This window comes from Pongo pygmaeus, chromosome 21 (assembly GCF_028885625.2).
Source record: "Pongo pygmaeus isolate AG05252 chromosome 21, NHGRI_mPonPyg2-v2.0_pri, whole genome shotgun sequence".
NCBI lineage: Eukaryota > Metazoa > Chordata > Mammalia > Primates > Hominidae > Pongo > Pongo pygmaeus.
In genome coordinates this window covers 11,438,973-11,452,804 of record NC_072394.2, presented here as the reverse complement: position 1 = coordinate 11,452,804, position 13,832 = coordinate 11,438,973, and the positions used below count along the sequence as shown (strand labels likewise).

At 40.2% G+C, this 13,832-nt stretch overlaps 1 protein-coding gene across 1 annotated transcript; it reads right to left on the bottom strand.

Annotated features, from left to right (window-relative positions):
• Positions 1–3,612: 3,612 nt before the first annotated feature.
• On the bottom strand, positions 3,613–7,457 carry OTOR (otoraplin). The gene is made up of 4 exons (XM_054468150.1): positions 7,299–7,457; positions 6,809–6,948; positions 5,801–5,908; positions 3,613–4,703 (listed from the first exon to the last, which is right to left on the bottom strand). Exons 1-4 carry the CDS (start codon positions 7,411–7,413, stop codon positions 4,680–4,682), a joined length of 387 nt encoding a protein of 128 aa, XP_054324125.1. The 5' UTR covers positions 7,414–7,457; the 3' UTR covers positions 3,613–4,679.
• Positions 7,458–13,832: the final 6,375 nt, after the last annotated feature.

Below are 13,832 nucleotides of genomic sequence, written 5' to 3'. Positions count from 1 at the left end.
CTGTAAGCCTTAGTGGCTTCTATGTGGTATTAAGCTTACAGGTACACAGAACAAAAGAGTGAAGGAAGCTTGGGAGATTCTACCTGGATTTTAAAGGATTTACTAGAAAGCCTGGGTGGTCAGGTAGAAGCCTGCTGCAGGAGTACCAGAGCCCCACAGAGAAACTCTACTAGGGCAGCGCTGAGAGGAAATATGGAGTTGGAGCTCCCACACAGAGTCCTTACTGGAGCACTGCCTAGTGGAGCTGTGAGAATGGGGCCACCACCCTCCAGACCCCAGAGTGATAGAGCCAACAGCAGCTTGCACCTTGAGCCTGAAAAAGTCACAGGCACTCAACTTCAACCCATGAAAGCATCCAGGGGGGCTACACCCTGCAAAACCACAGGGGTGGAGCTGCCCAAGGCCTTGAGAGCCCACCCCTTGCACCAGTGTGCCTTAGATACAGGACATGGAGTCAAGGATTATTTTGGAGCTTTAAGGTTTAAAGTCTGCTCTACTGAGTTTTAAACTTGTGTAGGGTCTGCTGCCCTCTTCTTTTGGCCTATTTCTCCCTCTTAGAATGGGAATTTTTTACCAAATGCCTGTATTACCATTGTAACTTGGAAGCAAATAATTTTTTTTTAATGTTACAGGCTCATAGATGGGAGGAATGTGGCCTGAGTCTCAGATGAGACTTTGGGCTTTGGAGTTTGAGTTAATATTGGGATGAGTTAAAATTTGGAGAAACTGTTGAGAAGGGATTATTGCATTTTGCAATGTGAGAAGAACATGAGATTCTGGGCCAGTGGGTATATTAGTCAGGGTTCTCTAAAAAGACAGAACTAATAGGGTATAAGTGCATATGAAGGGGAGTTTACTAGGAGAATTGGCACACATGATCACAAAGTGAAGTCCCACAATAGGCCATCTACAAGCTGAGGAGCAAGAAATTCAGTTTGAGTCCAAAAACCTCAAAAGTAGGGAAGCTGACAGTGCAGTCTTCAGTCTGTGGCCAATGGCCCAAGAGCCCCTGGCAAACCACTTGTGTAAGTCCAAGAGTTCAAAAGCTGAAGACTTGGAGCCCAACATTCAAGGGCAGGAAGCATCCAGCACAAGAGAAAGATGAAAGCCAGAATATTCAGCCAGTCTAGTTCTTCCATGTTCCTCTGCCTGTTTTTATCTTAGCCATGCTGGCAGCTGATTAGATAGTGCCCACCCAGATTGAAGGTGGGTCTGCCTCTCCCAGTCCACTGACTCAAATGTTAATCTCCTTTGGCAACACTCTCACAGACACACCCAGGAACAATACTTTGCACCCTTTAATCCAATCAAGTTGACACTCAATATTAACCATCACAGTGGGCAAGAGAAAGGATTTGGGAAAGTTGGCTTGGCTGGGTCTGATTGGAGGGCTTTAAATTTGACCATTTACAGAAAGGTATGTTAAGGAGGATTTTAACCCCAGATCTTCAGGGCCAAGAGACCCCTCACTTCTGAAAGTGTTATGGCATTCATGTTCCAGTCCTGTCCTGGTCTTCTTGGTTCCAAAGGGAGGATTTGTTGGTTTGGGGTATTGTTAGAGGTCAAAGCTTTTTGTATTGTGCAGACCTAGGCAATAGGACTTGCAGTTTTGGGCTCTGTTATACTTAAAAGACAATTCAACATTTTGTTATCGACAGAGTAGGTCCGGTTTGGGCTGGTCCTGCAGTTATAGTCAGAACCTTATCTAAGCATACACAGCTAGAAAACGGCAGCCCAGTTATTTCAAAACTCCAAATGCCCTGGGATCTTTTATCATCACCTCACTTTTCTGAGCCACCAGTGCCACCCAACGCATTTCCTTTCAACATGATTTCATTTTGTTGCCAACTATCATGTGCCATGCCCTGACTCCTCTCACCTCTGATCGGTTTCTATACTCGCCTCATCCTGCCCTGGTAATGCCTTGCAAGGGCTCTGCTGTAGGCAAAGTCTACCACTTGCCCCAAGCTGGCTCATGAAACTACCTGCCTTTCCTCCCCACATCCACTGCCCTGCATTGGTTCTTTATTCTTCTATAGGTAGATGTCTTACTTCCCATACTCTGAGGTCAGAGATGGAGGATTAAATGTCTTCTTTCTCTCCCACAAGGAGGCAGTACAAGCTGCATAGTAAAACTTAAGCCCTTCCTACATGAAATTAACTATCTTTAGACTAAAAGATAAACAGTAGTAGCAGCGCCCTTGTTCTGTTTAATCTTGGCTAAAACAGAATGAGTTTGCGTAGCTGGGGACTCTCCACAATGGAGCTGGGTCACAGGTACTCAAGAGGCCAGGCCCAACTACCTGGTACATGATTAATAAACTAGGGCAAAGACTTGGGCTTCTTAAAATATATACGTATTTAATATAGATAAATAGAGAGACATATAGATATATATCTTTTAGCTTGGGGTATCAAGGAAGCCTACAAGTTAGGGTTAGACTAAAATTCTTTTTATGTTAACAGCTGACAACATTTTAGAGGTGCAAAGATGCCCTTTCTCTTAGTGGGAAAGGGAGAAAAACAATTCATCAAATGGAAAGGGGTCCCAAAGGCCTCATTGCCCACAAACTCTCACCCTGGCACCACTCTGCCCCCTTTTCTCTGGGTAGACATCAGTGGAGAATCAAGACAGTGCTGTGATAGGGTTGGGAAAGTACTGATAGGAATGTTGCAATCCTGTTGTTTAATTTGGAGAGAGTTGCTCTATCTCCTATGTACTCCAGCCTTTTGTTTATTTCTTTCTCTGTAAGATGAGTAGAGGGAACTAAAATCAGTGTTTCTCAATCTTTAATGTGCACAGGAATCCCCTGAGTTATTGATAAAAATGCATATTTTGACACAGAAGGCATGCAATGGGCAGAGATTCTGCCTGCTAACCAGCTCCCAGGTGAGGACCAGCTGCTGCTGGTGCTGGTCCAGGGTTGGCCATTTGCATTTTTAGAGGACAGATGCGTGTTTAAAGTCCTGTAAGTGCTTGCTTTCTTTTAATGCAGATAGGCCCCAGGAGATATGAATCAGTCAATGACCTTCCAACTCCCGGATGAGCTCAGTTTTGATGGGTTGGAGCTGACTGAGTTAAGGAGGGGGTTCTGCCCTGGAAGCCCCATGCATGGGGAGTGAAGCTGTGTGCCTAAGGCCAGGTGGGAGCAATGGGGGTGCTGGGCATCTCACGTGTTCTGGGTGTTTCTGGAATGGAAAGGCCAGGAAGTGAGAGGCAGATAGAAGCAGAAGTAGGATAAATACCTCTTAGTCTAAAATTGTGTCGAGAGCCCTCGATGCTACTTGAAACCTCTTTGGAATAAAGTAAAATAGAAAAACAAATAAACATTGGAATTTGTTTTATTGTGTTTTGCATTTTGGTACCACTTTACTTGACTGACCTACATAAGAATTTGGTAAAAAGATATTCACTCAAAAATCACAGTTGACAGAGCTAAAAAATGACCCTGGGCCAAGTCTGTGGCTTACCCTAAATGCCCTCTTCTGCTCTCTTCTTCATGCTTAGGGGATGTCCAGATGACAGAGAACTGAAAAACAAGCTTCATTCCCAACTCCCCCACACTTTTATTCTCTAAGGTGAAAAATGTTTAAGAAAAAACTCAGAAATTGTGACATTAAGTAGAGTACAGCCATTTTAATTATACGCAAACAAAGAAAAACTCATGACTACATCAAAAGAATTATATTAATAACACAAAATCAAAGCATATTTGCAGTTAAATATAGAAAAACTTGTGGGCCCATCAGGAACACAAAACCCGCATCCTCCTCAGATTTCTTGATATATCACACTTGACTAGAGGAATTTGCACAGGAAGAGGAAATTCAAAGTTGAAATAGAAGTAGAGAAAATAACCTACAGACTTTTTTTTTTTTTTTTTTTTTTTTTGCTGGGTCTTTTGATGACTTGAAGCTTGAATAATATCCAGCAAGGATACATATTAAGGGAAAACTATTGCATTAAAAATATTTCTGTAAACTACCTTCCCCCATTAAATATACACATACTTCTTTAAAATTGGGGGAGAAGTAAATTGATCATTTAGAAGGCAAGTTATTCAACTGAAATCATTTTTGAGATTATTCTAAATGACAAATTAGAGACATCATCCAAACATCTATGGGTCCAAAAACTCTTCTTCCCCCAACAGCTTTACCTCCAAAAGGCATCAAATATTAAAGGTAACAAAAATACTAGAATACTCTTTGATAATACAGCCCTTTTATTAATAATTCAATTGGCCAGAGAGACAAATGAGTAGAAAACATCATGTCTAAAGGGAAGACCTATGACCCACCTATTTTATATATGAGAAATAAAAGAGCTGGGAAGAATCACTACTTAGAAATAACTACACATACGTGATCTGTTATATGCATCACCCTGTAAGAGGAGATTCTCTAGGTTGAAAAAATAATTTTCTGGTCTCGATTTACCCATTTGAGCTCAACATTTCCCCGCTCTAGCTCGTGGGAAAACCAGGCCAGCAGGAAACAAGATTTGAGTTGAAAACCCTCTTTTATCTGCCACCTCCAACCCCTAAGCCCTCGCTCTTCTGTAAGGTAAAAAATTCTTAAAACATCAGTCCGAAATTACAGACATGCATTTTTTGGTCACTTTTGCTCTTTTCTTTATTTTTGGTGTTTTCTTTCTATTTGCAGTTTTAACTAATTTATTACTCGCAGAAGAAGTCAATATCCTGGAAAAAAACAAAAACAAAAAAAGATTGAACTAAATAGGCTAGGCTAAAAAACAGATGTAGATTCTGTATTTAAAATCATATCTAATCAGAGAAATTTGGATTTAAAGTAAGTAAAGGTTGACCCCCCAAAAATATGAAATATTTACCACTTTAAGTCAAAAACTACTTACAATGAAGGTCCTCAAATGAACCTTTAATTTACAGTTACCTGACAGATTTCAGCTTAATGCTAAGAAGTGATGACAAGTGAGTCCCATTTGTGTAGGATGAGCAGTGTTTGAAGCACAGCAATTAGCTCCAGAAGAATCACTTCAAAACAAGTACCTTGCAAAGTAGCTCAGAAAGCATATTTTATTTCTGTCCTGAGTTTACAGAACCCCAGGGCATTAGGAAGAGTATGACTTTGTTTCATACATAAATAGAATCTATTTACCACAAAAATAAGACATTCAAAGATTGCTCTAGAATATTTCGATTTGATCAAAAACATGTGATAATTTTTTTCAGCCTATGTTTATTGAAAACCATCTGTAAGAGTCAGTTAGTACTGACTTTGGTTTCTTTATTTGTTACATAGACTGATTTGCAAGGTAACTTGCATCTAAAACAAAACAGGTACTGTATTGTATACTTGAAATTTTCTAAGAGGGCAGATCTTAATGTTTTCACACACACACACACACACACACACACACACACACAAAGGTAACTGTGTGAGGTGATGTATGTGTTAACTAGCTTGAATGTGATGATCATTTCACAATGTATATCAAAACATAATGTGTGCATTAAATGTATGCAATTTTTATTTGTCAATTATAACCCAATAAAGCTGAAAAAATATGGAAAAAAATGAGAGAAAAAATAGTAAACTGAAATAAAACAAAAGGGGGTGGTATAGAGAAAGTTTACTCACCTTTTGATATTGACAGTAGTTATAAATGGTCCCCCAAACCTCATTATCTCAGAAAAGTCGCCACTGAAAGTTGGAGGCTTTGTTCTATACAACTTGTAAGTTGCATTATGCATTTTTAACACCAGCCTACATTGCCCCAAGATCTGAGTCCTTGTCTAGTCACTTTTGAGATGCTTACCGTGGTGGGAACTTCCTTGGTAGCTTCCTGGTACACACGCTGCTCCTTGACCAAGTTGCTAGGGAAATAACCCACAACTCCCATCTCATCCTGGCCATCACCATAAACCTAAGTGCCCAGAAGAATAGTAATCAGGAAAAAGCTGATGCTGAGTGTCTTCTGAGAAACTCGCAGGCGTCCTCTTTGCTGATGGTGAGAATCATAGCTGCCAATACCTCCCTTTCACTCTGGGGTCCAGGGGGCTCTGCGGCAAATCGGAAGTTTACTTGGAGCACTAAGTTAACCCACAGGAATTGTGCATCTACTGTTTAGTGGCCCAGTCTTATTTCACTACTTTAGCATGACTTTATTTTATGCAGTCTTGTGAGTTGCCTGAAATCTTTTTTGAACCCATAAATAAATATATAAAGACAGTACTTTTTTTAAAGTACTGTAGACGCTTATTTTAAATGATGCACATTTCTCAGTTTTCAACAATTCAAATGAACAGACTTAAATGGCTTTAAATTTAATCCTTCATTAATTTAGAACTCACCTTTAGGGTTGCCGATGAGGACAGAAAATCATCCCTGCTTCATCCCTCCCCAGGGACCACCCCTGTATATTTTAACTGAAGAACGCTGATTCTTTCGAATTAATTAGGGTGCAAAGTTTCCTAAAAGAATATTAATACTTAGACTCACTGCCAACACACAAGCCTTCTACTTGGCAAATCTTCTCAGACATTTTCGGATAACATTCAAATTCTTTGGGATGTTTAGGCCCCCATGTATTTGACTCTTTTTTTGCCAAAATATCACATTAACCTACATTTGGTTTTGTTATGAAATTGATCTTTCTTTCTTTAAAATGCAATAGCAAATATACCTGAATTTTTGCATTTCCATCTACAATCGCTACATGGTTCTTAACAACTAGTATTAAGCATTAAAATAGGTTGAAGGTAGGTAATCAAGGAAAAGTTAAGAGCAATATGTGTCAATAGGTGTTTAAATTATCTCATCTTACACTGCCAGCCCAAAATTCTCCAGCTCCATTTTCTTTTACCAGCTTTGAGTACACATAGATCTGCTGCCCTTTTTTAACGTTAATGAATCTACAGTCCGGGGCATTATAATCTTCTTGAGCTCTAGCCAGAGAAATAGTATCTGGAAGAAAAAAAATTTAAATGATTACATTTTAGGCTCCTGAATTTTATAACAGTAAAAGGCAATGTATATTAGAAAAACTAGAAAATCAGAGTGACTGATAATTCCCAGTTTACAGCTGGTGTCTATCCAAGAGAAAGAAGATAGCCAAGATATTAAAGCTGCAACAAAACTCAGCCAAGTGAATTCTCCGTAGTAAGACACCAAACACGCAGACCAGAAGAAACAAAGCTGATAACATACACATTGGAGAAGATTCACTTCAAAGTACAATTCGATTTTATGCTATTAGTGGATATATTTTCAATTATGTAATAGAAAGATAATGAAAAGCATAAAAACGTCCTTACAGACACACTCATCATCTGCACAGAGCTTCTTGGAAGCTAGACGGTCCATAAATATTCCATGCACAGCACATACAGCCACAAGACCCGGGAGGAAAAGTAACAATATTCTTGCCATCTTCCTTTTTTCTGTTTTAACTTGAACTCTGACTGGAAGCAGGGACTGACTTCAGTGGTTCCTGCCTTTTATGTGAAAGCCAGACCTCTGGGTAAATACACTGGCCAATTAGAAGGGCCTCCCATCCCTCTGTTTTCATAACAGGCTACTCGGCTTCAGGGGCTATTTAGCGTCTGATTTTCCAAACAGAGTCAAACTCTGTGTCTTTCTACACACAGATAATATCCAAAATGGTCCACTATTGTTAAAGCCGCTTTAGCAGTGGTCTATTGTATCAATCAGTAGGGCTTTGTTGAGAGGACTATGAGAATTTCAAACTATTTTTAGTTTTAATTCACCCCTAATTTTCTTTCAGCTTATGAGCAAAGACATACTAGCTGTAGGAATTTATTGAAAATGTGAGATCTATAGCACAAATAATTGGATTTAAACAAATTCAATTAATAAATCTGGATTTACATAATAGATAAATGAAGCATTCTTATGTTTACAAATCTTTCATGATAGGATTCTTAGAAGGCATGTCTGTCCCAGGCCAGAGATGAATTCCAACATACTAGTTGATGCCACATTTAGACCCTACCAGTGGGGAAAGAGATGGGTGGGTTGGGAAAAATAGGTCAATCTTTCCCCTACCTCTTCTCTCTAAGACTTTTGCAATTCAGTCTCAAATGCTCAAGGGTGGCAGATCAAAGAGAAGAGAGTGAAGTTACAAGTTTATGTTACCCGGAACTTCCTGCTTCTGAGCATGTTTCCCATGGCGAGAGAAGCACTCCTAGAGGCACCAAAGTGGAACCGCCAGTCCCTAGCTCCATCTATTCAGCAAATATTTACTGAGCACTTACTGTGCCAGGTATTGTTCTGGGCACTAAAGATATAGCAGTAAATTAAAAAAAAAAAAAGATTTTGGCCCCAAGTGTTGCTTTCTATTAGAAGAGACGGACAGTAAGTTACTGCTTTTTATAGGGTGTTTGAGGCTGGCATCTCTCCCATAATTTGGCCCTTCCCCTGTTCTTATCCATTGCTTCTAGAATAGAGATCCCTGTCAGGATGCCCTCTCCACCTTGGTTGATGATGTCACTTCAGAGCAGTGCCTTCTCCCCCAACCCCAAAGTTGTAACGTCATAAAATTAGGGACAAGAATTTAACTTACTAAATAGTTTTGTGCAAAACAATTTTCCAAGGGATAAATCGGTAAAGCAAAATATAATAAAAAGATTTTTTGGGGGGTGTATATGTGTGTGTGATAGAGTTATATTGCTTCGAGTGCATCTGTGTGTGTATGTAAAAGAGTTTTGGTGTGGATATGTGTGGCTGTGTGTGTATGTGTGTGTGACTTTCAGGGGAGGATCTTTTATATAGCTGGTCCTGATTGGAAAGTTTGTTTTATTCAATACCTTCATTATAGACAAGGAAACTGAGGCACAGCAAATGCCAGAGTGGTCTTTTTGTTTTTTGTTGCTTTTTTTTTTTTTTTTTTTTTGAGATAGAGTATTGCTCTGTCACCCAGGATGGAGTGCACTGGTGCAATCTCGGCTCACTGCACCCTCCGCCTCCAGGGTTCAAGCAATTCTGCTGCCTCAGCCTCCCGAGTAGCTGGGATGGCAGGTGTGCACCACCATGCCCAGCTAATTTTTGTATTTTTAGTAGAGACAGGGTTTCACCATATTGGCCAGCCTGGTCTCAAACTCCTGACCTCAAGTGATCCGCCCTCCTCAGCCTCCCAGAATGCTGGGATTACAGGCATGAGCCACCGCACCTGTCCTAAAGTGGTCATTTTGAACCATCCTATCTGAAGGTTACCAGAGGGATCATGGTTCAATGCTATTTCAATTCATCGTTCTCAACTTAGAATTGACAAATTAGAATAAATCATTTATTTCCTGTTTCACAACAAGGTACGATTGAATTCGATATTATTTTTGAAAGCAGAATGCCTTTCCAATTTTTCCCCTGTAATCAATCTAAAGGTCTAAATTTCTGGGAAAACTAAAGCATTGATTAAATCTTCTTAATCCTGATTGCGCGGCTGTTTTATGGACTGTTCCAGTCTCAAACCAGCCCTCAGCATAGGAGAGTTAAAAGACAGTTGTCATTTAAGAGGCACTTGAAGAAAATGGGGACTGCAAAAACTCCCCATTGGGGAGCATATACAGGCTCCCAAAAGCAGAATAAAATGATTAAAAACGAAAAGCAAAATGTGACATTCAAGCTATCACAACTTAGAAAATCAAGCTAATGCTAACATGAAGCCATTATTGGATGTGTGAAGGTGAAGAAATAAAGTAATGAGATATCCAAGCCTTCTGAATGCAGCCTGGGAAAGCTTGTGGTGTTCTGGCATTCTGAAGTGTCAGAGACAGGACAGAAACTAGAGGCTTCTTGGTAAAATTGCATGCAAATAGGAATTTGAACTTGCAATAATTCAGCAAGTAGCTGTGTCTGGCAGTTATGCCAAAGACACCGGGGCCACTGGGGGTTCAGTAAGGGTTCTGGCCCCAGTTTTCATACTCGTTCCTCTAGATTTTCAGATGTATTCTCCAAACATTTAATCCCTAAATGACATTTTTCCCCTTCAGTCCCTAAATTAGATTCTCTGTCTGGAGTTCTTAAATGGAGGCCATGGCTCCTTTAAGATCTAAGCATGGGCTCGATCAAGTGCAGGCAGTCTCCTTGTCATGGCCTACAAGCTCCTGTAGGATCAGGCCCCTCTACCTCTGGGATTTCACCTCTTGCTCTCTCCTCCACTCGCTCTGTTCCTCCCATACTAGTTCTGTCTATCTTTTGAAAACACTAAACTCATTTCTGCTTCAGGTGCACCGAACTTACTGCCTAGGATGCTTTTCCCCAAATACTAGCATTCAGGTTCCTGGCCAAGATGCCTCCATAGACAGAACAATTTAAAAGAGCCACTTCAAACCTTCCTCCACCCAATCCCTGTATCACGTGGCTGCAGTACACTGTCCTAAGGCGTGTATCATAGCTGGCATGCCTGCTTTATTTAGTTAGTTTGTCTTCCAACCAACACTATAACGAAAGCTCCACAAGGCAGGCCTCTTTGCTATCTTGTTCCCACTCTGTCATTAGCACCCGGAAAGATACTTCGTGTGCATTAAATAGGTATTCACTGAATGAATGCACAATTGCTCTGAAATTGTATGCATGGGGTGTGTGTGTGTGTGTGTGTGTGTGTATGTGTGTGTATGCATGTATTTTTCCCCTGGGCAAAGTCCCTGGCTTTAAAAACAGATTGATAACACCTCTAAGAGTCATTGAATAAATCATTAGGGTAGAAACTCTGGGGTCTTGCAAATTGCCACCAAAACATGGTCCCCAGACCAGTAACTTTGACATCACTTTATAGAAATGAAGTTTCTCAGACCTCACCAACGAGACACAATCTAAATCTACATTTTAACGAGATACTCAAGTCACTTGTATGCACATTAACATTTGAGAAGTACTGTTTCCAGGCAAGTAAAATACCTTAATTTTAGCTCACAGTCTTCATAAGGTCTTGGCTGGATACGTTTTCAAGGGAAAACAAATGCTTGTTAAATACTCAAACAGAAGATACTATAAGGTTTAAAGTTTAAAATGGAGTTTTGAGTTTCTTGCAACTGCGGTAGGAGACCAACAGAACTTGTTTTCTGGTCACAACCCTGCTGACCAGAACAGGATCTCGTCCAGGCAGTAAAAAGTGAAGAAACCAGCAGGGACAAGGAGATATCAAGAAGAGAGATCCTCAGCTGTCTTCATTGTTCAATTAGCATAAGCCACTCCCATAATGCCATGACAGTTACAAATGCCATGGCAACAACCTGGAAATTACCGCCCCTTTCCATGGCAATGACCCAGAAGTTACCACCCATTTCCTAGAAAGTTCTAAATAATCTGCCCCTGAATTTGTATTGAGGCTCCCCTTAATTTGCATGTAACTGAAAGTGAGTTTAACTGGGTATAAATGCAGTTACCAAGAGCCAATACTTTGCCAACTCTGGGCACACCGTGTATGAATTAGCCCTGCTCTGCAAGGGGCAATACTATTTACCAAAGGACTGTTGTTTAACACCACTAGCTCACCCTTGAATTCTTTCCTGGGTGAAGCAAAGAACCCTCCTGGGCTAAGCCCCAAGTTTGAGGCTTGCCTGCCCTGCATCACAAACATTTCCAGAATTAACATTATCCTCTATTTATCAATACACTACTTTTGAAAAACACCATTTGAGTCAATGATCTATGATAAACTACTTCATGAAAGTAGAAGCCTGCTTTGTTAGTTCTTAACCTTGGGTGACAATGGAATCACCCTGGGTTGTGGGGGTTATAAAAATATTGATGACTAGGTTTCATCCCTGGAGACTAATTGATCTGGGGTGTAGATTGAGCATGGGTATTTGAAAATGGCTCCCAGATGATTCTAATATGCAGCCAAAGTTAAGAACCACTATATTAAATAACATCTACTCCCTTCAATCATTCCTCAAAACTCACACTCCCAAAGATGGGTGAGATAGGGAAGGTCAAAAGATCTTAGTTTGATCAAATCTGCTTTAAAGCATTGCTGTCTCCTTTTTCCTTTCCCCTGCTCCCTATTGAAGCCTTATAGAGTTTGATTGCACAGAAAAGATTTGGGAAAATAAGTAAATATAATATATTGAAGTTAATGGGACTGGTGGAGATGTGATTTATACATAGGGGAAGGGGGAGAGCCAGGATGAACTCAGTGCTGTTAAGACTGCAGAGACATTCTTAGACATTCATAGTTTTTGACATAACTGTGTAGATATATCCAGAGGTAGACAGACTATCTCTATATAAAATTCACATCATGAAAGACAAGGAGAAGCTGAGGAATCAGCAGGAGGCTAAAGAAACATGACAACTACATGCAACACAATCCTGGATTGGATTCTTGCGCCATTGTTGGAATATAAACAAAACTTGGATTGGATGATAATATGGGATTATTTCCTGTTTTGTTTGAGACAGGGTCTTACTCTGTTGCCTGGACTGGAGTATAGTGGCATGATCACACATAATTATAACCTCAACCTCCTGGGCTCAAGCAATCCTCCTGCCTCAGCCTCCCCAGTAGTTGGGACTTCAGGCACACACCACCACATCCAGCTTATTTTTTTACTTTTTGTAGATACAAGGTCTCACTGTTGCCCAAGCTGGTCTTACATGACCCTCCCACCTCAGCCTCCCAAACCGCTGGGATTACAGGCATGAGCCATCACGCCCAGCCACATTCCCTGGTTTTGATGGTCATATTGTGGTTATATGGGAGGGTGGTCTTGTACTTAAGAACACACATTGAAGTATCATGGAATAATGGGGTATCAGGTCAATGTAACCACCACCTCAAATGGCCCAGAAGCCTAGAAACATTAGTGATTAACTTGAAGTGTTTATGAGAGTTCTGTGTACTATTTCTGCAACTTTTATATAAATTAGAAATTGTATCAAACTAACTTATCACTCTTCTGCTTGAAATCTAACAGAACATATGCCCAGACTTTTATGTAAATTTTCATAGCCACTTTCTTAATAGCCTCAAATTGGAGAACCCAAATGCCCATTCATTGGTGGAACTGCTGATATAGGCAACAGTAGCTACATTTCCAAAGCAATCCAGACAGGGCAAAACTGTTGGGACAGAAAGCAGATCAGTAGTTGACTAGGGCCAAGGGTAGGGGGGAATAGATTGACTGAAAAGGGGTACAAGGGAACTTTTGGGGGTGATGGAATGCTCTGTACTGATTATCACATGACTATATACAATTGCTCAAACTCATCAAATGGAACACTAACATGGGTGAACTTTATTGTACATAAATTCTAACCCACTTTAAAAAAATTCTCTAAAATAGTTCCCCATTTCACTCAGAGTATAAGCAAATCCTTAAGAAGACCTACACGACCCCTCTTACTATTCACCCCCCTCATTCTCACCCCAGGCGAGCCACCCTGGCCTTTCTGCTCCAATACAGCCACTCAAAGCATGGCCAGGCCTGGGCACAGGATCAGTCTAATTATTTTCAGTTCTTAGACAAGTACGGTATCCGAGAGTAAGCAGTTAGAAAATTTATCAGCAATTGACATCACTGTAATATACAAGAGCATGGCCCATTTTCTAGTAATTCACTGTTAATATATTTTACAAAAGTACAGGAGCTTGACAACTGGATTTTAAAAAGTTATTCAGAAGAGTCAGATTAATGTGAGACAAAGTTACAGGAAACATTTTTTTTCCTCTTTATGTATGCATAAGAGTGATGTGATACTGTCTACATAAAAGCAGTCTTTCCATAAGTAGACAATAAAAATTCCAAGTGATAAAGGTTTTGTTCAAGGAATACTAAAACAGGAACACCAGAAAAATAAGTACTGTTTTCTTTTTTGTTGTTGTTACT

Bases quoted from the DNA above. Each gene is read 5' to 3' on its own strand.
- OTOR (XM_054468150.1), bottom strand. From the start codon at position 7,413: ATGGCAAGAATATTGTTACTTTTCCTCCCGGGTCTTGTGGCTGTATGT. The intron at 6,949-7,298 runs GTAAGGACGTTT...TTTTTCTTCCAG, and splicing joins TGCAGATGATGAGTGTGTCT to ATACTATTTCTCTGGCTAGA. The intron at 4,704-5,800 runs GTAAGCATCTCA...GTTTTTTTCCAG, and splicing joins CCAAGGAAGTTCCCACCACG to GATATTGACTTCTTCTGCGA.